Source organism: Equus quagga, chromosome 12, assembly GCF_021613505.1.
Source record: "Equus quagga isolate Etosha38 chromosome 12, UCLA_HA_Equagga_1.0, whole genome shotgun sequence".
Taxonomy (NCBI): Eukaryota; Metazoa; Chordata; class Mammalia; order Perissodactyla; family Equidae; genus Equus; species Equus quagga.
Window position 1 is genome coordinate 90,456,083 of NC_060278.1, and position 25,190 is coordinate 90,481,272.

Below are 25,190 nucleotides of genomic sequence, written 5' to 3' on the forward strand. Positions count from 1 at the left end.
TAAAAGAAAGATAAGAATGAAAGTGTGTGAGCCCCTGATGGGCGTACTGCAGCATGTTCTTATGCCAGTAGAGGTTCCACAGAGGGCAGGAAAGGTGATCAGTAGGGAAGAGAGGAGGCTCTTGCCAGAGGGCTGTCTCTGAGTAGCGAGGAGGAGCAGCGCACCAGCGGAGAGCGGTTCCTCTGGGAGGGGGGCGCGTCTGCAGGAGAGAGCTGTATGCGCCCCTACAGACGCCCCAGGGAGCTCAGTGTGCGGGCAGGAGTTTGCAGTTTTCCTTCTGAGCTTCTACTTTCTCAGTGAGACAAGAAGGATGGTCTCCACTGAGAGTAAGGCTGAGGGAGGCGGTGTCGAAGGTCAGAGGGACAGTGGAGGAACCATTCCGGGCTCTGGAAGTCACAGAATCCACAGGCACCACTGGGACCCCCTGGAGGTCAGTGTCAGGAATCCAATGTGTGACCAGCCAACATGGTTGCTTGGACCTCCCGGGTTTGCTCAGCTGTGAGGGTGCAAGTGGGAGCGGGCGGGGACTGGACTGGCCTGAGGTGGGGATTTCTCCAGGAGAGCGTGGAGGTGGGAGAGCACGGCGAGGGAGCTGAGAGTGTTTGGAAGGAAGTGACTACGATGAGCCATGGAATCTAAGCTGGGAAGGAGGAAGTGGGGACACGATGGAGTGTGGGGAGGGACAGTGAAATGTGGTTGGATCAATAGGTTGAGGGTGCTGGGCGACCAAAAGGTTATTAAAATTGGGGTGGCGGGTGAGCTGGGAAGAGAGGCAGTGTAAGGAGGGAGGAGCCGTCAGTGTGGGGACGGCCATGGGAGGAGGAGCTGGGGGGAACAAGGACAAGATCACTGAAGAAGAGGAGGTCAAGGAAGGGAGGAAGGAGCATCCATGTGGAGAACGTTCATTCACGCGACAAACGCTTTCTGAGCACCCACCATGTGCCAGGCGCTGTTCCAGCCACTTGGGACTCGTCAGTGGATGTTGCAAGCCCAAAAAATTACAAGAGAGTAACTGTGTAAAGAGTGATGGTGAGCCAAGTTCAGTGTGCTTCTTCTCTTTCTCCTCTTACACAAGGAGGAGCTTGAGGCCCAGAGAGGGCAAGTGGCTCCTCCCAGGTCACCCAGGGAGCTGGGAGAGGAACTGGAAACTAGAATGAAGGTCCCCTGCCCCCAGAACAGGGCCCTTTGATGGATAAAAGCTGAGCTCTTGGAACACGACAGCCCTAAAAGGATCGTGAGAGCCTTCATGTACAATTAAAATGGGAACACATAGCAAGAGCTTCAACAAAGATGACCAGGAAGACGACAGACAGTGCCTCCAGGAGTTTCAAAAGGACAGAGCAGTGGCCCTGGTTCCCCAGAGACGGAGAAGTCCATGAAGGAAAACAGAATTTCAGGACAGTCAGTTCTCAGAAAGCACAGTGGTCTCTCTTGCCCGCAGATCTTTACACATGCTGTTCCCTCTGTCTGGAACGCTGTTCCCACCCCTTCACATGGACAATGCCTACTCACATATGGAACTGAGCTTCACGTTACTTCCTCCAGAAAGTCTTCCCTCACCTCTCCCCCACCCCAAGCCTGGGCCAGGGGCCTCAGCTGTCCTCCCACAGCCACCTGTACTGCCCTGTGGTCACACATTTTTTACACTGGATTGTAATAACCTGTTGTAATAACCTGTTGAATTTTCTTCACCACCAGCACAGACTTCCTGGGAGCAGAGCACATATCAGACTTGTGCCCTCCTAAACCCTCAGTGCTGGGCCTGGAGCCTGGCACACAGCAGGTGCTCAATAAATACTCATTGCAAAGATGAAGAGATATTAAACAGGATAACGCCTTCAGTAGTGGGTGCTGTTAACACCCACCCAGACCCCCTCGTCAGGTCAGGGCACCCATCCCCCATGGGCTGTAATATTGGCTAGAATTGGCTCACAGACGCCTCCTTCTCTGAAGAATTGCCCTCGGCTGAACTGGATCATGGGCCCAGCTGTGCCCCCACCCCAGAACCAGCCTGCAGTTGATGACTGACAGGCCCAGATGTACAAACGGCCAGCCCCCTGCACTTAAGACAGAACCAGCTCTGTGGTGTAATGCATGCTCCAGGGCCCCTGTGGGGTCAGGCCACATCCTTGCCTCCTCTGCCCTGCCCCCCTCACTGCCCTTCTCCTGAGAGCATCCTTCAGTAACGTAACTCCCTTTCCCAAGGACCCCCGGCTCTGGCTCTGCTTCTAGGACCCCGGCCTCAGACAGCCACCTTGGCTGCCTCACCAAAAGTAGTACGGACGGATGGAAGGATGGATGGATGGATACCTAGAAATCACTTTCATATACTCCAGCTCCTTCATTGGAAAGATGAGGAACCTGAGTCCTAGGGAGGCTTGGTCTCCAGGACTTTCCCTGCCTCCCCCACACCCACCAGCATATGAGGATGCTCAGGGACCGCCCACCCCCAGCCCCTTCCACCAGCCCCTGAACCCAAGGACCTGGCAGGCATGCTATCCCGGAATGGAGGACCTCCACACTCAGAGCCCCAATCCCTGGTTCAGGTCCTGGCGGCTCCGCGTCCGGAGGGCGGCCTCTTTCTGGAGGGCCTGCCAAAGCTTCTGGGAAGCCAGTTTTTTCCCCAGTCAGCGGGCCTGAGTCAGTGGCCAGGCCAGATGTTTTGGTATGAGATGTTCCAGCTGGGGAAAAGCAACAAGAAAAGGGTGTTAAGCAAAAGATGGGTTTTCCCAGGGGAAACGTTTTCTCTTTCGCCTTCTGACTGATGATAACAGCTTACAACCATTGATCTCCTACAGTGTGCTGGGCATTGTGCTAAGCTCCTCACTTCTGGTGTCTCTTTGAACCTCAAAACAACTCTGTGAGGCAGGTGAGATCCCCACCGTGCAGAGAGAGGCTGGACTTAGAGAAGTCAAGTCCTTGACCAAGGTCACCTGGCCAGCATATGGCAAAGCTGGGGTGTGGACTCAGTCTGTCAACAGAGTCACAGGGCCTTGCTCAGTTCCAGACCCGTGACACGAAGTCTCTCAACATGCCACCCCTGCACTAAAGCCCTGAGACTGAGCCAGCCCAGGTGGGTCTCTGTCCCTGACAACCTGCGCCACCTTGTCACCTGACCACATCCAGAGGACAGTTCCACTGTCCAGCCGAGCAAGGGGGTACCTTACCTTTCCCCGAGCACCCGGCTCGGGGGGGCGTGGGCGAGTGGAGCGAACACAAGACTTTCCAAGGCCGGTCGTGCTGGAGCGAGGCTTTCTCCGGGGCTTGCCTCTGCCCCTTCAAGAACGAGAATTTGAGCCCAGGAGTGGGGGATCTGGAAGAGGAGGTGTTTCTACTGGGGCCCGTCACGGCCTTGGGGAGCCTCCCACTGACCTGTGTGGCCCCCTCTCCCATCTTGGTTTCAGGGGCTGGAGCAGCAGGAGCAGCTGGGCGGAGCCGAGGAGAAGATGCTTGTTTTGGTCCAGGCCTGAGCTGGACCATATTCTCCAGGTTTCCCAGAGGTCCCTGCATCTTGGAGGCAGCTGGCTTTTCTGCGACACCTGCCTCGAGGCCAGAGGCACAGTGCAGTGGGTTCCCAAGAACGTTGCAGTCGGGCTCTTGGGGCTGGCGTGCTGAGTTGGTGGTGGTAGCTTGATGGTTGACCTTTTTCCTGGAGTCCAAAATGCAGGGCTCCTGCTCTGAGCTTGACAGCTCCGCACAAGCCCATTTTTCCAAGGAAGGCCCCCCACTGGCCCCTGAGAGAGGCAGCATTCTTTGAGAGACGGGCGTTCCCTTACTTCCAGATGCCTCCTCCAGCGCCCCAAAGGGACACCCATGGCATTTCCCCACCTCCCGACTGGGAGACCCTCCTCTGCTCTGCAGGGGAAAGTCCAGGAGGGCCACATAGTCCCCCTCCAAGTCCTGGCTGGCCACATCATCCACCCTGAAGGCCGCCTCCCCGGGCCCGGCTTGTTCCACCTTGATGAGCCCCGGGTACTTGTTCCCATACATCCTGTCCCTACCCTTGGCCGAGCTCCGGGCAAGCAGCACCTGGCTGCCTGGAGACGTGGCCTGGTGCAGCTCTCGAGGGCTGCTCAAATCGAGGGCCTCTATTTGAAGGGACCCCCAGGCCGGGGGAAGGACATCCACTTCCTGGGGTCTGTCATCCACAAACTCTGGGCAGGTTATCTTGGTCCAGGGCACAGGGGCAATCCCATCTTCTGAAGCTACCAGGCAGTTGCGTAGGGGGCTTCCCTCAAAGTCACTGTTGATGGCCTCCAGCCACGCTGGGGTGAAGAGGAGAGGGTAGGATGACACGGGAACAGGCTTCGTGTCCACCGTGCGGAGGTCCAAGGAGAGGTGCTTGACCGTGATGCAGACGGCCTGCTCCTCCCGGGGCTCAACCTGGAGGTAGAAGTCGCCCTCACGCAATGAGAGGGGACTGAGGGGTGCCAGGTGGAGCACGACCTCGCCCCGCAGGCACAGCGGCCAGCCCTCGTGCAGGAAGAGGCAGTGTGCGTAGGGGGCCTGCGGACAGAAGGGGCCGGCATCAGAGTCTGGCCCTGGAAGCTGCCCCCATCCCTCTGCCAGATGGAACCTGGAACAGGCGGGGGCCGGGGTGCGGTGAGAGAGGACACAGCACTTCAGGGGGCCTCGCTCACGGGGTCCTGCAAGTCCCGCAGCCCGAGAGTGACGCCTCCTTAAATGTTGTCCCTTCAGCGCCTCTGTGTCACCCCAGTCCCACCAGGAACCTTGAAAATACTTGCTAACCCACTGGCCCAGGGGAGGAGAGCTCCGAGTGCCAGGCGCCAGTTAGCAAGTGCCCCGCCCACGAGGCTCCTGCGCCCTTCTCCTCCCCGTCCATCCAAAGCCCCTCTCCACCCAGCTGAAGCCGGAGTCCTCCGCTTTACAGCCAGGGAGACAGGGCCCCCAAGATCTGAATCGCTAATGTGCAAATTACTGAATTTCTTTGAGCCTCAGTTTCCCTACCTGCAAATAGGAATAACGATACATATTGGTATTAGTGGTTTGGGATGAGGATTAAGCCAGATTATATAAATGTACCAAAAAAACCCCAACACAATGCCTGGCGTATAATAGGTAGATGTAAAATAAATATTAATTTCCTTTCCCTTCGACAACATTTACTCTTTGAAAAATTGTGGGGATTTTCAATTAAAAAACAAAAAGGTAATTTACTGCCTTTATACCATTCTCTAGAGAGATTACGGCGTGAAGTAGAAACAGTACTGCGTGGGAAGTCAGGAAATCTGACCCTGCCTGCCTTGCTCGATGACCTTGAAAAAGTCATTCCACTATTCCGGGCCTAAACGTTTATTATTTATTTGTTTGTTTACTATGAAATTAATTAATTTATTAATTTCCCATTGGTGGTAATAACATGGCAGATGAGGCAAAACCTAAAAAAAACAATTTTTTTTAAACAGAAAGTGCCAGCAATTCTCGGTATAGGTGGACACAGAAAGTCATCCCGAGTCGGCCCCAGCACAGTGACCCGTCTGGGCTGAGCCTCTCCACTGTGCTGTGTGGGGACCGGTGTTCAACTGTGACACCACGTGGCAACCACGGAAACAACAGCTCCACCGGGCTGACGACATGTCTTTCTCTACCTGGCTTTTGGAAAAGAGTCTGATCCTGTCGACCGAGCAAGCCCCAGATGATCTTATATAATTTGGACGTGTAGACAGGAGACACTGAACTTCCTGTTAGTTAAGCAGGTGTTTCCTGGAATTACTAATTGGGGAAATAATGAGATCTGACCATACTTGTGCCCCAAGCTGATAAACTAGTTCATCCCATTTACGCCGTAGACCTGGCTGCCTCAGAGAAGCTTCCTATCCATAAACCCCATGAGTCTGTGAGCTATTCCACCCCTTTCACCGAGCCCTCTGCTGTTTAAGACATGCTTTCCTTCACCTTCTCATTGAAGGAGACGGAACAACCCAGCGATATTTTGCAAACAGCAAAGCGCCACAGAGATGACAGTTACGATTATCTTATCTGACACTCACAGTAACTCAGTGGTGCAGGCAGTTCAGTCATTATTATTCTCTCTTTACAGATGAGGAAACTGAGGCTCAGAGAGGTCAAAGAACAGGCTTATAGTCACACAGCTGATAAGCAGCAAAAAGCAGGACTTGGGTCTGGACCCTATATTATGAATCGGCTCTGACTGTCCTTAATATCCACTAGGCTTCATCTGAGGGTGGCTGCCTCTGGGTGCCTGTGGTTACAAAGGCAGACTCTGAGGCTGGCACAGTCTTATTTCAGAGGGAGAAAGGAAGAAGTGGGATAGTAACAGCCAGCAGCTACTGAGCACTGCCTGCCTGCCAGGCTCTGCGCAAGGCTGTGAGCATCATCTCAGCGAAGTAGGTGCTGTGTTATCAACATTTCTACTTTCCACACAAGGAAACTGAAGCTCAAGAGGTGACATGGATCCCCCGAGATCACAGTGATGGAGCCTGGATTTGCACCTGGGGTTCATGTGGCCCCGAAGCCATACTGTTAGTCCCAGGCTACTACCCTCTGCTCTGAGGTGACATGAATTCATCTATAAGTACAATTAAATTAAAGTTGTCTATAATGAAAAATAAAGAAGTAGAAAGGTGACCCTCGTCCCTGGGAGAAATGGGGAAGAGGACAGTGCAAATGCAGTTTTAATTGCCAAATAAAGGAAGTGGGCAATTGGATAGCTTGCCAGGGAGAAGAAATATGGATGGGGAAGGATATGCATGAAACAATGTCAATGTGGATGTGTGGAAGTCGGCCACAAGTGTTTCAATGAGACTCTTCCTTCCCCTGTAATAACAATGAATGTGTATGTAGCTATTTCTGCACGCTGGGCAGTGTTAAGCATGTTAAATGAATGATCTGTTTTTTTCCAGTTCCAACCATCTCTGATTCTGGCTCCTAAGCCTGAATTTTTATTTTTCCTGAAGAAGATTAGCCCTGAGCCAACATCTGCCGCCAATCCTCCTCTTTTATTTTTTTGCTGAGGAAGACTGGCCCTGAGTAACATCCATGCCCATCTTCCTCCACTTTATATGTGGGACGCCTGCCACAGCATGGCTTGCCAAGCGGTGCCATATCTGCACCCGGGATCTGAACTGGTGAACCCCGGGGCCGCCAAAGTAGAACGTGCAAACTTAACCGCTACGCCACGGGGCCAGCCCCACATTCAGTTTCTGTCTATCACTGAAGCGACGCACATGGTCCCCACCCTTGCTTTTTGCTCCTGATGTACCATGTCCCTGACAGGCATGAGCAGCTCAGGAAACGCTGGTGGGGCCTAAGACCCTCTTGGTGATTCTTGAGGCTGGGGGGGGCAGGGGGTGGGCATTACTAAAGCAGAGCAGGGCACAGTTGGCAACCCTGTGAAGGGGGTGGGCAAGTTCCAGCAGTGGGCATCTGAGGATTGCTCTCCTCATGCCTCTCTCCAGTCATTACTTAAAACAGACTCCATCCTCTGGCCACAGAGGTAGTCATATGACTCAAGCCTGGCCAATCCTGGTACCCCACTCCTCTGGCCACAGTGATTGGTCCAGGGATGGACACAGGACCCAAGCCTGGCCAATCAGGATGCTTGCTTGTGATTTTTCTATCTGTAGCTGATGGGGAGGAGTTCCGTTTCCTCTCCAGGGTAGGATTTGATCCCAGGGCTGCCCTGGGCTCCAGCCTTGTGGGAACACCCAGCTTGTAAGAAGGATGCTGGCAAGCAGAAGAAGCAGAGACAAGAGACAGAAAGAGTCCTCAAGGGGTTTGATGGGAGGGTCCACTCGGGCCCGAGGCCAGATCACCCTGTCCCCATCAGAGTGAGGATCTGTCATTTGCAGGCAGTGAGTCCTGCCTGAAACGCTTTTCTTTCCCCTTTGCCTCAGGAGAGCCCTCCCTGAGATCTGGTTTGAAGGGATCTCCTGGGAAGAAAGCGAGAGTCCTGCGGCCTCAAGGTCTCCCCAGAAGGTCTGGAACATTCTCTGCTCTTTCCACTGAAGCTGCCCCACCGCAGCCAAGGCAGCCTGGCAATGCCCACAATGCCAGACCCAGGGCAGACTTGCTTTTATCCAGGGCTTCCTCCCCGCCAGTGAAACGCAAACGCGATTGACGACTCCGTGTCAGAGGGTAAAGGGCTGAAGGAGCTTCCCGCTCCACTAGGGGGCTGAACTCTCCCCTTAGGAAGCAATGATACCTGGAAAACCATCCCACATCTTCAGCTCCTGCTCTGAGATGAGACACACATCAGCCCGCTTCCTTCTCTGCTCACCTCCAGCCCCATGGCCTTCTGGGAGAGCTCGCCCCCTGGCCCTGCATCCCCCCGACTCACACAGGCTGCTTCGCGCACTTGCTCACACAGGCGCTTGGCAGGGATCAGGAAGTCCAGGAGGAAGCTCAGCCCATCTCCCCGGAAGTCAGAATCCAGGAGACGGAACACTTGACCGAGGATGGTGGGCGCCGTGGCCTCAAAAGGGGGATAGAGGCCCGCCAGGGCGTGCTGGATGGCTGTGTCCAGGGATGGGGGGTCCTGTGGGGACAGGAGGAAAGGGTGAAAAGTGATAGTAAGCAGTAATAATAAGGGTGGCCACTTCCCATGACCTTCCTGGCCCCGTATGACCAAGGCCCCTGCTAACTCTCTGACGTCCTCTCCTATCCCCTCCCGCTTGTATACCCTCCTCAACCACATTGGCCTTCTTTCCTGTTCTTCAGACACACTGGCCACAATCCCACCTCAGGCCCTTTGCACTGGCCGTTCCCTCAGCCCAGAATACTCCTCCTTAAGACATCCTCATTCCTTCACGTCCTGTAGATCTTGGCTCAAATGTCATCCACTGGTCCAAGGTGGAGTAGACAAATGGGGGAAGTCATCCGGGTCAGGGCTAGAGGGAAGGGAGAGGGTAGCCTCCCCAAATCCCACCCCTTGGCTGACCCACGGACCTGCAGTTTGAAGCTGAGCCATCAGTGAAGCCCAGCCTAGATCAGACAAGCCCCAGTCAACATGCAGGTTCACAAGTGACAGTAAGGGATGACTGTTTTCCACCACTGGGTTTGGGGTGGTTTATTACACAGCAATAGCTAACTGATACAAGTTGACTGATATATGTTTATATGATATATAATTACGTGACACCTAATTGACATATGAGCCCCAGACTCATATATCCAGCTGCCTCTCGGATGCCTCCCGTAGACGTCTCTCAGGCGAAGACCATCAACACATCAAACCCAACTCAACACCTTCCGAAGCCAACTGTCCCCCCATGTCCCCAGCTCAGTCCCCACTAGCCTGTCAGACTCCTTGGTCAGAAATCTGCCATCATCCTGCCCCTCTTACTGCCTCCCCCGCCCACGCATAGCCCTCGGCCATGCCCTATACTGTCTCCTCACCTCCAACAGCTCGCCCACCACTCGCTCCCGCCAGATCCAGGCCTCCATCGCCTCTTCCACCGAATCACCTCCTCACTGGGTTCCCACTTCTAGTCTGCCTCACCTCCAGCCCTTCTCCACAGGACCCCAGACGGCCTTTCTCAGATGCTGACCTGACCCCCTCAGGCTCCTGCTCAGAGTCCTCAAAGGCCCCCCACTGCCTTTGAGCATCCGGCCTCCAGGCAGCCAGATCCCCATGGCCCCGCCAGCCTTGCCTCCAGCCTCACCACCCCTCCATGCTTCCGCCTCGATGACACATGCCTTCTCTCGCTCTCCCCTAGGCCTTTGCACATGCAGTTCCTTCCTCTTCCACTCCCTCTCCACCTGGCTGACTCCGTCTCGTTCTTCAAGATCCAGGGCAGCCCTCATCTCTTCCAGGTTTCCTCTGTCTTCCCCCGCCCCAGCTGAGTCAGGTGCCCCCTTCTCTGGGCTTCTCTGGTGCCCCATCATAGCGGTTCACACACTGAATGCCATCTCCCTCATGGACTCCAGGCTCCCTGAGGACAGGAGTGTAAGGAGAATAATGGCCCCAACGATGCCCATGTCCTCATCTCTGGAACCTGTGAATATGCTACCTTACTTGGCAAAGAGGAATGAAGGTTGCTCATTGGCCGGCCTGAAAATAGGGAGATTATCCTGGATTATCCAGCTGGGCCCAATCCAGTCACAAGGGTCCTCGAAAGCAGAAGAGGATACAGAAGAGCTGAGAGCCAGAGAACAATGTGACCACAGAAGAAGGACAGAGAGATGCGATGCTGCTGGCTTTGGAAGTAGAGGAAGAGCCAAGGAATGTGGGCGGCTCCTAGAAGCTGGAAAAGGCAAGCAGACGGATTCTCCTGTGGGTCTCCAGTGTGCCCGCACCCCGGGAGACCCCCTTGATCTCGAATCTACAGAACTGCAAGATAATAAGTTTATGTTGCTTTAAACGACTAAATTTGTTTCAGCAGCAATAGAAACAAACTGAGCAGGCACTGGCTCCTATCCCTCCAGCACCTGGCACCAAACAGGTAAGTAAACATTGTGGCAGGATAAATAAAAATGCCTTTCTCTGAGCCACAATTTTCCCCTCTGTAAAACAGGAAAGTTGGACAAGGCCAGAGGTTCCCAGCCAGGTAGAGTAATAGAATCCACGGGTTATGATTTTCAACTCTTAGAAAGCCTCATGGAAGCCATGCTGGGTGCCCCAGACTCGTCGCAAGCTCTGAGTGCACCTGTCTCACTGGGGGATGCAGAGGAAGATGAAAATGAATGAGAATCCAACATAAAGGGAGTTTATTTAGGACAGAAGAATCATTCTTATAAACAGGACCCTGGAGACAGGGAAATAAAACAGAGACTCCGAGGAGGAGGAAGATGGCACTTCTCGATTCCAGCAAGATTCCAATGCTAGCAAGCTGTAAAACAGAGGATGCCAGCCCAGGGCATTCAGAGAAATGTCAGTGTCACCACTGTGTCCCCAGCACGCACACGGTGCTGGGCACAGGGTAGGCCCGCCATCACTATTTGTAGAATGAATGTCTACAGTCCCCATTCTGATGGAAAGAGTGTCCTGGCACTGTCATGGCTGTGAGCTCAGAGGGGACAATGTTCGATGTCGAAAGTGCACCTGCCCAGGAGGGGCACTGTCACATGGGGGTGGGGTGGGTCTTCAATTTGACAGAACAGGGAAAGGCTCAGCTGGCCTTGTAACCTCTTCAACCTTGTCATTCGCTGTCCCCTTCAGGAAGTTTAGCATATCCTAGTGCCATTTGGACTGTTAGCTCTCACTGTTTTTCTTTAATCCACTCACTTTTTAAGAATTTACATAATTGCCTTTTAAATGAAGACTCTGTGGCACCATGTTGGTGATGACAATGCAGCAGACTTCTGGAGTTCAAATTCTGCCTCTGCCACTTATGGTCATGTGACCTGGCAAGTTACCCAACCCTCTCTGCCTCAGTTTCCTGATCTGTAAAACAAGATGGCAACCGTACCTGCCCTGAAGAGCGAGCGAGCGTGAACGAGGTCATCCACGCAGATTTGGTAGGTGCTCTAAATATACAGCAGCCAACACTGCTAATTTGGTGATCATCTTCTAGTTATTATCGTATCACCAGCGTAAATGGAAAAATCAGGACCCACTGGCATAAACAGAACGTAACTCCAAAAATAAACCAATGATGGATTGGGTGGTTTTTATGTTATTTTACTTATATAAATATATTTATATGTATTATTAGAATAGCTATAGTATATATCTCAAATAATATATATTTATTTAAATAATATAATAGATAACTATATAATAAACATAGATTTATTATATAAAATATATTTTAATTTTGCTGTTCTATTTCTATAAAAATAATCTATTTTTTTAGTGAAAAAGTAAAGAATGAGAACAAATACTGCCATGACCTTCTAGGGGCAGCTGGTCACCTCCGGAAGGCCCAGGAGGTCTTCTCTGTCTCTTTTTTCCAAAGCAGGGTCGCCACGCATGAGAAAGATGTTACAGGCATCCTCCCAGCAGAGGGAGGCGTTCTGTCTGGTCCTCAGCAGATCAGAGAATTCCAAAGGGCCCAACCCTCTCTCGGCACGATTCCACACTACTTAGTTCCAGTCTGTGACAACCTGTGTCGCAGCAGCAGTCTGCAACCCCACCTCTGGGAAACAAGGAGCTAAACCGTCTCTTCCTTGACGTGCCTCCGTTTCCCCATCTGTAAATGGGGATTCTCGTTCCTAACCTGTCTCGCTCAGATGATTGTTCTGGAGACACATGGAGATAATGGATGTAAGGGGTGTCGGGAAAAGTACAAGGTGTTGCTGCTATTGTTATCATCCCTGCTTTTTATTTTTACTCATCGCGTCCAACAAGGCTCAGGTCCCAGCCTCTGTGTGAAGACATCTTCCCCGTCCTGGTCTCCTCCTGAATCCACTAGCTTCACCCCAAGAATAACAACGGTTTCCAGGCACCTGCTTTGCACCAGGCCCTCTACTCACATCCTCCTTCTCAGTCACAGAAAGATCCTAGGGGCACAGTAGGACACCCCATTTTCTAGATAAAGAAACTGAGGCTGACAGAGAGAAGGAGAAAGACAGAGCCAGGATCCAACCCAGCTCTGGGCTGGTTGAGTCCGCTCTCTGCCCCTGTCTCCTGGTGCCTCGTCTGCCTTGGGGCCACCAGCAGCCACCAGCCTTGGGGGTGACCTTCCCAGCTGCCGGGCCTCTGATAATTCAAATGGGGCCTAAAGAAGCTGTTTGCCTTTTGCAGACTCAGCCTCGCAGCCTGGAGGCCTCTGGCGTTCACAGATTGGCTCAGCGGGCCGCAGACTGTAACCATTTAAGGAGCAGCCACTCAAAAGGAAGAATGTTCCAAGTTAACGGGACTCCGAGCTCTTGGCCAGAGCGTTACCTGCGGCAGGCCTGGACCCCAGGGGCTCCTACGCTGTCCAAGGATTGGGGGACGCACATGGTGAAGGGCCTGGGCTCTGCAGGAGGAAGGCTGGCCACTCCCCACTCAAAATCCACCGGGCAGCCCCGCCTGCGACCACAGGAAGCCAGACACCGCCGGCCAGACGTGGGCCCCTTAGAAGGACTTCCGTGAAACTTAATCGACGTGTTTCCATTCCTTCCCCCTGAGTGCAGCGCGGCTGGGCCTTTAATTGCCCCTGGGCAGCAGCCGACGGGGGAGACAGCATGAAGCTGGAAAGGAAGAAGGTGAGACAGCCAGAGCGCTGTGCAGCCCTCCAGCCCCTCCCCTGCAAGCAGGCCAGAGAAGGAGCCGCCAAGGGGCCCAGCAGAACCGGCCCGCAGGGCTGGCCTCTATGCGATGCTCTCGGACCTCCTGCACCGACACGGGGCCCCTTGTGTGGTGCCAAAGGACGCACAAAAGTGTCTGTTCCCGGCGGTTCCATCTGGGCACCGGAGGAGGCGGGAGTACAGGTGTTTGTATGTTTCTGTTTCCAGGTCTTTGCGATGGGCCTCTATTATTATTGTAATCTTAAGTGTTATCTTTATAAAGTAAAATAAATTTGAGATACACAGGTTGATGCATTTTCCCCTATGTACACACTCCTATAACCACTCCCCAGACCGGTATCCGAGATTTCCATCCCCCCAGGAAGAGGCCCCCTCCCAGACAACTCCTCCACCCCAGGGGGGGCTATTCTTCTGTCTACTGGAATGTTTTTAAGGAAAAATTCCCATCCAGTATGATCTCAAGCCAAGAGGCCATGAAAGAAAGTATTAACTGCTTCCCCCTGAGGGCTGTGAGGGCCAGGCCTTGTAAGGCACCGTTTTAATTTTCTTCATCTTTTGCTGGGTTTTCCAAAGGTTCTGTAACCAGCGTGTATAGCTTTTATCATGGGGGGGTGGGGGGAGGATAAAACAGGGATTGTGTGTGTCTTTAAGGCTGGTTCCCTCTTTAAATGGTCTCACCAGATGTTGTTAGTTGGACCTTCTGAGATGTGGACTGAACCCTTCTTAAAGGTCCAGATTTATCCATTTACTCCAACAGGCAAAGGCTTTAGTGTCGCTTGGCACCCGCAGCTCCTGGCTTGGGAAGAGGGAGGGTTGAAAAAGCTGAGTAGGCCGTGTCCTAGGGCCGCCTTCAACCCCTGCCCCCTCCATGGCAGAAATACCCAGGGAAGGTGAGATTCCACCCTTGACTTCCTGGGTGAGCCTGGCCTCAGTTTCCCCATTTGTAAAATGGGGGCACTGGGCTTATCTATCTCCAAGGGCCCTTCCAATGGGGCCATCCTAGAATTCAAGGTATAATCAGGTTCAGGAAGGTTTGGGGCTGGGATGTGGTTTCCAAATGGGAGCCATTCATCCTCAGTTGGTGAGAAAGGTTTAAAAGATCTGTCTCATCCGTCTCCCTCCTCAGGCCCAGGGAGAGTTTAAACCAGCAGCCACAGAGGCAAATGCCTACTACAGGGGCCTGGCAGGTGACAGGGAAGACAGAAGAGCACCGAGTGTGAGAAAATAACCCCTTTAGCCCCTCGGTGAGCGGCCCCTGATAGTCAGCCTCAGTGTCAGGGAAGCAATAGGGAGTAGTGGGGCATGGGGCACACGCCCCATCTCATCAGCTCCAGCTGAGGGTTGCCGTCACCCAGCATTGCCTGATCTACTGATATTTTAGTAAAACCTCCCAATTTTTTAAAGGTTTGCCAAACCAAACACCTCTGTGTGCCAGACACAGCCCCGTGGGTGTCAGGATGTGACCACCAGGCTCAACTGCCTGGGACACTCCTCCTGAACTTCTCCAGGCTGGAGATGCTGAAACCAGCATTCTGTTGCTCTGGCTGCCAGGAAGTTGTTGCTCACTTCCAACGAAAACTTCTCCTGCTTTAAATCCTTCTTATTCTCGTGTGGGTGGAGGTATGAGCGAGAATTGGCTCCTTATTAAAAACACCTTTCAGAAACTGGAAAAACAGCTCAGACGCAGTGACCCACGAAACAAGTGGGCGTCAGAAGACCCATGTTCAAGTCCAACTCTGTCATGGATCATCTGTGTGACCTTGAGCAAGTCACTTCACCTCTCTGGGCCTGAGTTTTGTGTTTGTTCTTTTCTCTCCCTGTCCCCTTTGCCTCTGCCTTGGGGTTCACCACCTTGCACCCAAACCACACAATGACAACAGCAGTTATAACTAGAGCTTCTTCTTACCGAGCACGCCTTCTGTATCAGGCCTTATCCTAAGTACTTTCAATACATCATTTTATTTCATCTTACCGACAATTCTATGGGATGGATATTTTAATTCCCGTTTTACAGATTGAAGCACTGAGCCCAAGGCTCTTCCACCAGTAAATGGTAGACCGGGATATGAACCACACTCATAAGCACCAGCTCTTCTGCCCCTTCCTGGGTCTCCCTGACACCAGACCAGGCTCCCCTTTGGCCACTGCAATGGCCTTTCTAACACCCAGATCGAGTGATGACCCTCCACCGCTCAACAATCTTGAGTGGCTCCCCAGTACCTTAGCCACCCAGCCCGGCACTGGTGGTCCCATCAGTCCACACTCAGCACACCTTTCCTCCTTCTTCTCACACACTTTACTGTTCCAGCCCAGGGCTTCCCAATCACCCACGAGCCGCATTCGTGAGTTTTTCCTGCTGTTCACATATCTTAATTTATTGTTTACTTAATATTGATTATTCCCTTCCCAGTCTTCTTTCTGTCAATTCATTTTCAACTTAAATTTATTTCTATTTATTCTCACGTGTTTGTGCTATTTAAATCACTTCCTAACACTCATTAAGATGAAAAGCTCCAAAGTAAATAATGTTCATCTACGTGCCATTGCAAGTCGCCCCTCCTCGGACCCGTGGTGGGTGCCCCACCTGGGGAATCGTTGCCTGCACTCACGCCACGCCTCTCCCCGGCCTGGGAGAGCCCCTTCCCACCCTTCAGAGCCTCGCTCCACCTGCATCTCTTCTCTTTTCACGACACATGTGCTTCCAGGCAAAGGGACAGAAATCTCTGCGTGGGCAGGCCTTCCCCACCCACTGCAGGCCCCCGAGGCAGGGCCCAGGGCTTACTTACCCCCCCTCTCGGTCCTTACACAGGGCCTGGCACACAGTAGGTGCTTTGGGGCACTGCCACGAAGTAGGTACTTTGCAATGTTGCATGAATTGAATTAGGCTCAACCAGCTTTTCTCAAAGTGTGGGAGGGGATGACAGGTGGCCCGCAGGATGAACTGGGGAGGACATGAGCTCATCGTGAAATCACAGTAAGGAAGTGACTGCAACTCTCTCCAGTCCTTCTGTTGACACCAAGGAGAAAGTCTCAGTTCAGCGCCAGTGTACCTTAAACACCTCTCTGACACTTGGTCATTGCTCCTTTTAACAAAAAGAAAGCAGCTGGGGGGCTTGGAATCATCCACGCCCACCTCCTCCAGCCGGAAGTTACTAACACGAATTTGTTTATATTTTCACAGTTACTTTCTACTCATGATGATGGATATTGATTTTTCACAGTGAGATATAAAATTTCCTATTTAAACAAATTTGTAAGTTTATAAAGTAAGTTGATTTAAAGAAAAGTATTAAGCAAATAAGAAGTAGTAGATTTTATTATTTCTTTAAAATAACTTATCTAGTAGATGGATATGCAAAAATTGTTACGATGATACTAAAATTTGGGGAATGTGGGACTGGAAAGCCCCTTTGTCAAGAGATGCTCTGACACTGGGCTGCCCCAGAACACTAGATAACCATTAATCGAATCACCCCATGAAAATTACAACTGTGATGGGTGCCGTGAAGGAGAGATCTCTGGCATGCTAGAGTGAGAGTCGGGGAAATCGGGAAAGGCTTTCCTGAGGAGGTGACATTTGGGTGGAGATTTACAGGATGAATAGGAATTCATTAGGGGAAGGTGTTCGACCCAGCAAGAATAGCATGTGCAAAGGTCCCGTGGCACAAAGGAGCATGGAACATAAGAGGCTTTGAACCAAGGTTAGAGTGGCTGGAGTACATAAGTGAAGCCAGAGAGATGGGCAGGTGACAACCTTTAACATTTAAAGACAGAGGTGGGAGAAAAATCTGTCCATCATTCCCGCTTGGGACAGACTTACTCATCGTTCGAGAGGAGCCACCCAGTGTCTGACCCTTGATGGGAGGGTCTGCGGTTCAGTGAGGAGTTTCTGGATTCTATGCTAATAACTGGATTAGGTCCAAAACCTGGCAAGGTTTGGCAAACACCACTTGGCGCAGGTTGTGGCTCTGGGGTGGCCATGACAGCTGAGTGCAGGTTCAGAATTCAGGTTGTTCTAACCCCCACTTCCTGGGAGGGTGACCTTGGGCAGCCATGGAAGCTCCCCAAGCCTCGGGTCTGCACAGTGGGGTGGAGACACCAGCAGGTCTGCCCTTAGAGTTGGCGTGAGTTACACGAGCTCCCGCATGTCAGTCACCAGCACTGAGCCTCGCCCATGGCGAAAGGCGAATGACTGTTAGCTTACGATGGTTCCGGGCAAACAGCTCCGAGAGCAGTGTGCGTGTACACGGCCCTGCTGGAGCATGGCTTCAGGAGCCCGGCTTTGCAACATATGTGTGGTGTGTATGCACGTGTATGCTCATATTTTGCAGTTCGGGAGAGCAGGGCACGTGTGTGCAGCCGTGTGGGTCAGAGGGAACACGCTTTGGTGTGCTCTGTGCATATGTGTGTGTGAACGCATCTCTATATAGAATTCTTCTGCATATAAATGTGCACATAGCGAAAACCCACACAAACCCAGCGTGGTCGGTGACAGTCAAGGGGTGAAAGCCATGGCCTGTCGTCATAGCTCTTTCCCAAACCACCACGGCTCCCGAGAAGCCGCCTGGGGCTCCCGGGCCTGTGTGCGGCTGGGCTGCAATTCCCTGAAAACAGGCTTTTCTCTCTTTCTCTGTTCCTAGATACTGGTGCAAACACACACACACGCACACACACTCCCCTCTTCCAGAGCACCTCAACCATCCCCAGGTGTCAGCCCAGGAAACCACGACATCCAGGTATTGCCCTCCTCTTCCCCCTCCGCAGGCCCACCTCCCACCCCATTCCCATGGGAGCATCTCTCCCAGTGCTACCTGCATATCTGCCTTTCCTGCTGAGTCTCAAGCAGCGAAACCACCCCAAGCCTGGTGAGCAGCTCTACCCTCTCCCCTCGGCACCCCTAATCCCCCTTGCCCCACACTGCCCGCCTGGGCTGCCAGGGGCCTTTAACCCCCATCCAAACCCCCGTGGGGACAGTAGGCATATCTGATCCTCAGCTCGCATTCTAAAATGCGACACTGGCAGGTTCTGTCCAGGGCCCAAGAGCTGGGGTGCCAGCTCCGACCTGCGCTGCGGGCCGGGCCAGTGTCGAAGTTTGCAAGTCCTCTCATCTTACTCCACCCACTTCACACGGACAGATGGAGGCCCAGAGAGGAGCGAGGACGTCGCCCGAGAAGGGTTCCTGCACCCCCACCCCTACTCCTGCTGGTGGGGGGGCAGTTAAGCACAGACCGCTGGCGAGGACCCGAGGGTCGTCTCAGCGTAAAAGGCAGGGGTCTGCCCTGGACACCCCCTCGAGGGCAGCGACCCGCCAAAAGGGGACAGAGCGAGGTGGTCCAGGCCTTGGCAGGCGTTACCATGGTGACGGGCTACAAGTGGAGGCGGCGGCTGCTCCTCTCCTGGGTGCCGGGTCAGTCGGTCCGCTGGTCGATCTGTCGGGTGCAGCCCCGGCCCCGGCCTAGCACTGGGGCGAGCGGAGCGGGCTGGCCCGGGGCGCCGACCCCAGCCTCATCTCCGAGGGGAGGCCAAGGACGCAGGGAGACAGACAGAGACAGGGGTGCCGGGGAGACGGGCGAGACCGAGCCTGGAGACGGGGAGAGACGCGGCGGCGGGGGCCGGGCCACCACCGAGGGGCGGCCGCAGGGGCGGGGCGGGCAGGCGGAGGCGGCCCGGGGTCCCCGCCCGGGTCGGAGTGCGGCTCCCCGCGTGGGCCGGGCCGGCGCGACGGCAGCCCCTTTGTGCCGGCGCCGCGCCCCCACCCGCCCGCTGCGGCGCGAGATGAGAAGCAGGCGGCCCGCTCCCGGCCCTCCGGCCGCCGGCTGCCAAGACGCGCTGAGCCGCCCCGCGCCCTGGCCTCCCCGCCCCCCCTTCCCGGGCGCTCCCGCCGCGTCTGGCTGCCCCGCCCGCCCCGCGGCCCCCGTTGTTCAGACCGGCAGAGGGAGGGTTCAGCGCGTACCCCTCTTCGGAGTCAGACCTGGATGGGGGTCTCCTCCTCGTCCACTTTCCAGCTGGGGGATTCCAGCAAATCATCAACTGTCCTAAACCTCAGTTTGCTCATCTGTACAATGGAGATGATGATGATGATTATACTGATAATACCGGCCTCCTAGATTTGGTGGCAAGGAGCAAGCATCTGTCGTGTCGCCCTTCCTCTGTGAAGCCCACCCCACCCACCATCATGATGGCCCAATTCAAGGCTTAGAGATGATGGTAGCCCTATGCGCGTTCTGGTCTCATTTCTCTCAGATAAAGACTAGCTTTGTGACCTTGGCCAAGCCATTGTTCCTCAGCTTTAGAGGGAGACTAGAAACTAGATGACTCTGGGATTCATCCACATATTTATCAAACATTGGACCCAGAACAAGTCAGAGTCCCTGCCCTCAGGTAATGTATAATCTAGTAGGGGGTGGGAGTGAGGAGTAGGGGGAGAAACAGAGTTCGAAGCAGAAGGAACAGCATGTGCAAAGGCCCTGAGGTATTAAGCTTAAAGAAATTGGGAGTAAGCAAAGAACTGAAAACAGCAGAGTGTGGTAGTAGGGGTTTAAGTTCAAAGCTCCAGCCTCATTCACAGCCCATCTTCCACCCCACACAGCTTAACCAGTCTTTTAACAGAGAGAACCTGAGCTAGGAGCCATCTCAAGGTGCTGCATAACTTTTAACAAGTTCCTTCACATCCCTGGACCTCCATTTGGGACTAATAATTCCACCGTGCCACACAGCCCAGAGGTCCCGTCCATGGTATGTATTCAGCAATCAGATAAATCCTCTGCTGTCTTCAGGAGCCAGTCTGGACGGTTTTGGCATCACTGCTCTAGACAAGAATTTGGGAGAGAACAGACTTGTTGATGTCGGGTGCACAGTTCCACTGCAAGTCGGGGGCTTGTATCTTGGAGGTTCCAAAGGCCCAGCTTTGCAGTGAGACAGAAGTGACACCTGGGGTTCTGGGCTTGCGGGCAACAGAGCCTGACTCCAAGTGAGTTAAGTGGAGAAATAATGGATTGGCAGGGTTTCAGACTCAGTGAGAACCACAGAATCGATGAGCAGGCTGTGGGCCCGTCCTCTGGAAAACACAGGAACAGGGGAGATGCTCCAGGGGCCTCACTGGAAGGAATGAATTGTAAACCCTTGAAGACTGGTGGAATTGCATGAAGACAGACAAACACACCGAAGTAGAACTTTCTACATGTTAGGTACTTCTCTAAGTGAGTGACAGTTATGAGGTAGATCTTACTATTATCCTTGTTTTACAGATGAAGAAACTGAGGCACAGAGAGGTCACGCAGCTTGCCCAGCGTTGGATAGCTAGTAATCTGCAGAGTCCAGAATTGGACAAGGCTATCCATTTGCAGAAGTTATGTTATTAACCACCGTCCTGTGCCACCTGAGTGAATTCCATGACCTCGTGTCACTCCTTGCTAGATTCAAAGACTTAAAAGAGAGATTCTAACTGGGTCATGTGCCCAAGGTCCCACGAACACAGAATACACCAGGAATAATTGGTCACCCAAAAGGAAATGAGGTTGCAAGAGAAGGGTGGGAATGAATCTGAAATGGCTTATAAATAACAAGCGCTCATTAAGTCCAGCCCTTGGGGCTCTTGCTATCCTTTGTTCGTTTGTTCCCAGGCACGTCCTTCAAAAATAGTCTCTACTGACATGCTGCAACCCTAGATGCAACCACAAATGTAAACACGCACATCCAGACACGCTGTGTGGTTTCGTCCCATCCTGTGCGTGACCTCAAGGAGGTTCGCCTTTCTGAGCCTCAGATTCGTCCTTTGTAAGGCAGAGAATAATACTTACTTCCTCACAGGACTATGGTTGTAAATCAGTTAATCAATGCGAGGTGCTTTGCACTGTGCCTGGTATACAACACACAAAACCGTGTTGTTTACGTTAGGGGCCCATGGTTGTGAAACCTGCCTCCAAACGCGCAGGCCTAACTGGTGGGCTGGACACGGTTCATCTCTCAGGGGCTTTCTGAGGATTTTTCCAAGGACCGTGCAAGTATTCATTTCCTCTCTCTTTGGTAAATGAATAACTGAATCGTGCTCCAAGTCTGCACTAGATTTGGGAGAAATAACAAAACCCATCCCTGGTCTTACACATGGTGGAGCAGAAAACAGGGGAGCGAGGTGGACATGGGTTCTGCTACTGATTTGCTGGGTAGCCTGGCGTAGGTCCCTCCCGTCTTGGGGCGGCAGTTTCCTCAGCATAAAATGGAGGTTATAATCCTCTCCTCACGAGACTTCTGTGAGAATCCGACGAGATAATGCATCCACAGTGCTTAGCACAGTGCCTGGCATGTACTAGGTCCCCAGCAAATGGCGGCTTTATCTACGATTCTGAGATTCCCAGGGCCAGGTGCCAGGACATCTCACCAGGGGACAGTCTCATTGGGGTAGGTGAGTTGCCTAATTTAAACAGAATGTCATGGGATTCAGAATTCACTCATTCAGTAAATACTTATTTGTTCCTACTATAAGGATAGCAAGTGCTTGGCATCCGTGCGTACACTCTCCCCTCTCCTACCCACGGTAGACATCGTTAATCAATGGTGGAACTTCCTAGTGAACCTGGAAGCAGCCTCAGAATCCTCAAGACAGAACCCAGGCAGCTGCTACCAATCAAGATGAGTTGGCATTAGAGTCAGTGCTTGTCGTCTGTGGTCCTAACGTGTAAGGAAGATTGGCACCGAAGAAGACAGAGGCTCTGGAGGCAGAAGGCTTGGGTTTAGGTCTAACCTTAAAACTCCCCACAGACCTTTATTATAATGAGCAGCTGCCGAGGCGTTGTATCAGCCATGGAGTGTGCAGCTAGACTTCTCTTCAGGAAGGAGACTGCTGCGGGAAGTTCCATGAGCTGTGGGTACCTCCAGGATGCGGCTTTCGAGCTGAGGCCACATGCGTCCTGGGCAGCCCTCAGCGGAGCACAGTGTGCACAGGGGTCTGCCATTTCTGCCTGAGGTGGGACTCTTCTGCGCACAGTCTTTGGGCCAGAGCTCCCCATCAGGCTGGCTAGACTTTCTCAGTGACGTGCCACATTCTGAAGCTCTTTTCACCCAATCCTCCTTTCTTCCCCCTTTTCTTGCACAGCTGTCAGACCCGCAGCCTGGCCTGAGGTTCTCCCTTGCTCTTCCTGCTCCCTCTCCCCTTTAGCCCCACGGGCATCACCCCCAATGAATCTCGGGTACTTCTAACTCTGTCTTTGGTGTGTGTTTCTCAGAGGATGCGACTAACCCAGCATGGAGTCATGTAAGTCTGGGTTGGAAAGGAGTGTGCCCCTCTTCTCTGATGGTGAGAGTAAGGGGTGGCACAGAGATTATTGTGAGGGCTGGGGCAAAGAGTGACCCAGAACTGGAGGCTGAAGGGCATGGTACTATGGCCTCCTCTGGATGAAGCTGGCCTTCCCTGTCAATGACTCCTGATTACAAGTGACAGAAGTTCAACTCAACCTAGCTTAAGTCAAAAAGGAACTTCAGGGTCATAAAAGTGAGAACTGGTGCCAGAGCTTTTCCTCATTCTTTGGGTGGTTTCTTTCCTCTGGCCAGGGGAGGTGGCTTCCAGAAGCTCCAGGCCTGCATGGTCTCAGCTCAACAATCTTAGTCCAACAACATTTTTTTCCCACATCTATATACTAATCCTAGGGAAGATGCTGATTGGCCTTGCTGGGGTCACATGTCAATTCCTGAACCAATCACTGTGGTCATGGTAAGGAGGCTATTCTGATTGGCCAGAGTAGATTCTCCGCCCACTCCTGGGTGGGAGCACGTGAAGGTGGCTCTACCAGGACTGCATGGAGTGGGGAGAAGTTCTCCAAAGAAAACAGGAGGAGGGGGATGGAGACACAGGTACGCCAACAAAAGCTTTGGTGTTCCTCGCCCACTTCACAAACACTGGGAAGAAAAAAGACACAGTTTTATCCCTCAACAACCTTCTCGCAGGGGAAAATAAGCTGTTTAAATGAGCTTCCCGATGCCAGGTCTTGGGAGGGGCGTGGAGGAGACCTGTGGACACACGGGTACCTCAGACACTGCTGCCCCCTCTCCTAGGATGCCCGCAATCTGGTGATAGGGACAGAGATGGAGACCACCCATGAGAACAGAACCTCTCAGAGGCCTTGAGACTTAAGCCTTACTTTGTTCAACTGTCCTCATTTACAGCAGGGGGAGCCACCCAGAGAGGGGCAACTCACGCAGTGCCACACTCCCCAGCCAGGACAACTACCTGTCATACTCAGTCTGCTCTTAAAACTGCTTCCTGGAGAGGAGCCCATGATATATACGTAGGGGCCTGAGTTCAAGTCCCAGACTTCCCACTGACTCCCTGGGGATCAGGGCGGTTCGCCTAAGTTCTCTGAACCTCAGTTTTCTCAGCTGTGCAATGGAACCAATAACCTCCGCTTGGCCTTCCTCCCGCGCCTGCTCTGAGGCTATAGCCGTGAGCATTTGTCACATCTCGCACGGGATGGAGCCATGAGATACAGCTATTGACCGCCTGCTCCATGCCTGGAACAATGTGCCGGGTGCTGGGGGTAGCAGGGCAAACACAACACAGCCCCTGCCTCCTGGAGCTCACGTGTAGTAGGAGATCAGATCTCAACAGTGAATGCATCCTACAGGTGGTGGTACCGTTGTTAAAGGGGGGAAAAGCACCTATCAAAGGAACCCGGTAGATTCTAAGGGTCTGGGAGGGCTTCGGAGGGCTGCCCTGAGGCTTAAGCTGAGATCTGAAGCAAGAGGAAGTATTAACTAGTGAAAGAAGTTAGGGAAGAGCATTCCAGTCAGAGGGAACAGCACATGCAAAAGCCCTGAGGGAGGCACAAAAGAGGCAGAGTGAGGGGGACAGGGACACAGGAAGAGGTGGGAGAGGTGAGCCAGGCTCTGCACATTGCAGAGGAATTTTCTCCTTAGAGCCTTGAAAAGCCATGGGAGGGAGTTAGCAAGGGAGTAACATGATCAGATTAGTTTTTTTCAAGAGATTCCTCTAGCTGCTGGGTGGAGGAGACAGTAGAAGGGGGTGGGGGCTGCAGGGAGACCCACCAGCAAGGGGACTGCCGTGGAGGGCTGGAGAAAGGTCTCGCTCCAAGGGCAGTGGAAACCAAGAGCTGAGGCCCCAGGGGGACTTAGGGCTGGAGGCCCCAAGGCAGGGGGTGCTGAGGGCGCTCCGCCTCAGCCCATCCCTTAACCCCCGCCCCCTGGGCCCCGCAGCCCTGGGGTTTCTCTTGTCCTCCCAGTCCAGCCCTTTCTTATTATTGTGGGACGGACTCCATCGATGACTCACCCAGGACTTGGGTTTCCTGTTCAGCCAGCCATCTCCCCCTCCCCAGCTACTTCAAGCTCCTCAGGGCCTGCAGACCTCACCCCTCGCCATCTGGGGAGGCAGCCAAGAGCCCTGCCAGCTGCAAGGAGGTCTAAGGAGGAAGGAGCTGGGCCTCTGCCAGACTCAGGCACCTCCCACGCTTTCCTGCCTCTGTGATTTTGCTCATCCTCTTCTCCCTGCCAGGCAGGGGATCCCCCTTCCTGCAAATCCTGTTCATCCTCCTGGGACCACTTCCTCTGGGAAGCTCTGCCCGGTGCCCCAGGGCGATCACTCGTGCTCTGCTCAGCAGCACCTGTCTTTTCATTCATCCCTGAGGAGCTCACCTTCCGGGGAGGGAGACAGGGGAATGCATGGATGGAGCTGTGGACACAAATATGGTAGGAGCCTAGAGGAGGAAAGCAGTAACAGCCCTAGAGGAGGGTCAGAGGAGGTTCCCGAGAGGAACGGACATTTGCACTTGGAAGTTCACTGTGGGGAGAAAGATGAGAAGGCATTCCAGGCCAAGGAAACAGTGTGTGCAGGGGCTGATTGCAAGTCATTTCCATAGTGTGTGAGAGGGGCCCAGTGCATATAGTTGGTTCTTGAGTGAATGAATGTTTGGGGAGAACATTGAGAAATTCACTGTGGCTGCGTCAGAGTTTGCAAACTGATAACATCTGGGCCAAACCAGGCAAATAGTAGTTTCAAAATAAAAACTGAATAAGTTGTCAACATGTGA

General features: G+C 53.2%; 1 protein-coding gene across 3 annotated transcripts in view; it reads right to left on the minus strand.

Moving 5' to 3' along the window:
- The window catches only part of KIAA1755 (KIAA1755 ortholog), a 41,173-nt gene extending 22,195 nt beyond the window's left edge, over nt 1–18,978 (minus strand). For all 3 annotated transcript variants that reach the window (XM_046677919.1, XM_046677920.1, XM_046677921.1), the window contains exons 1-4: nt 18,510–18,978; nt 8,321–8,518; nt 3,168–4,506; nt 2,484–2,681 (exon numbers count right to left, since the gene is read on the minus strand). In XM_046677919.1, coding sequence (XP_046533875.1) covers nt 2,484–2,681; nt 3,168–4,506; nt 8,321–8,518; nt 18,510–18,512 — 1,738 coding nt within the window. In that variant the 5' untranslated portion in view covers nt 18,513–18,978. The remainder of the gene's footprint in view (nt 1–2,483; nt 2,682–3,167; nt 4,507–8,320; nt 8,519–18,509) is intronic.
- Nucleotides 18,979–25,190: the final 6,212 nt, after the last annotated feature.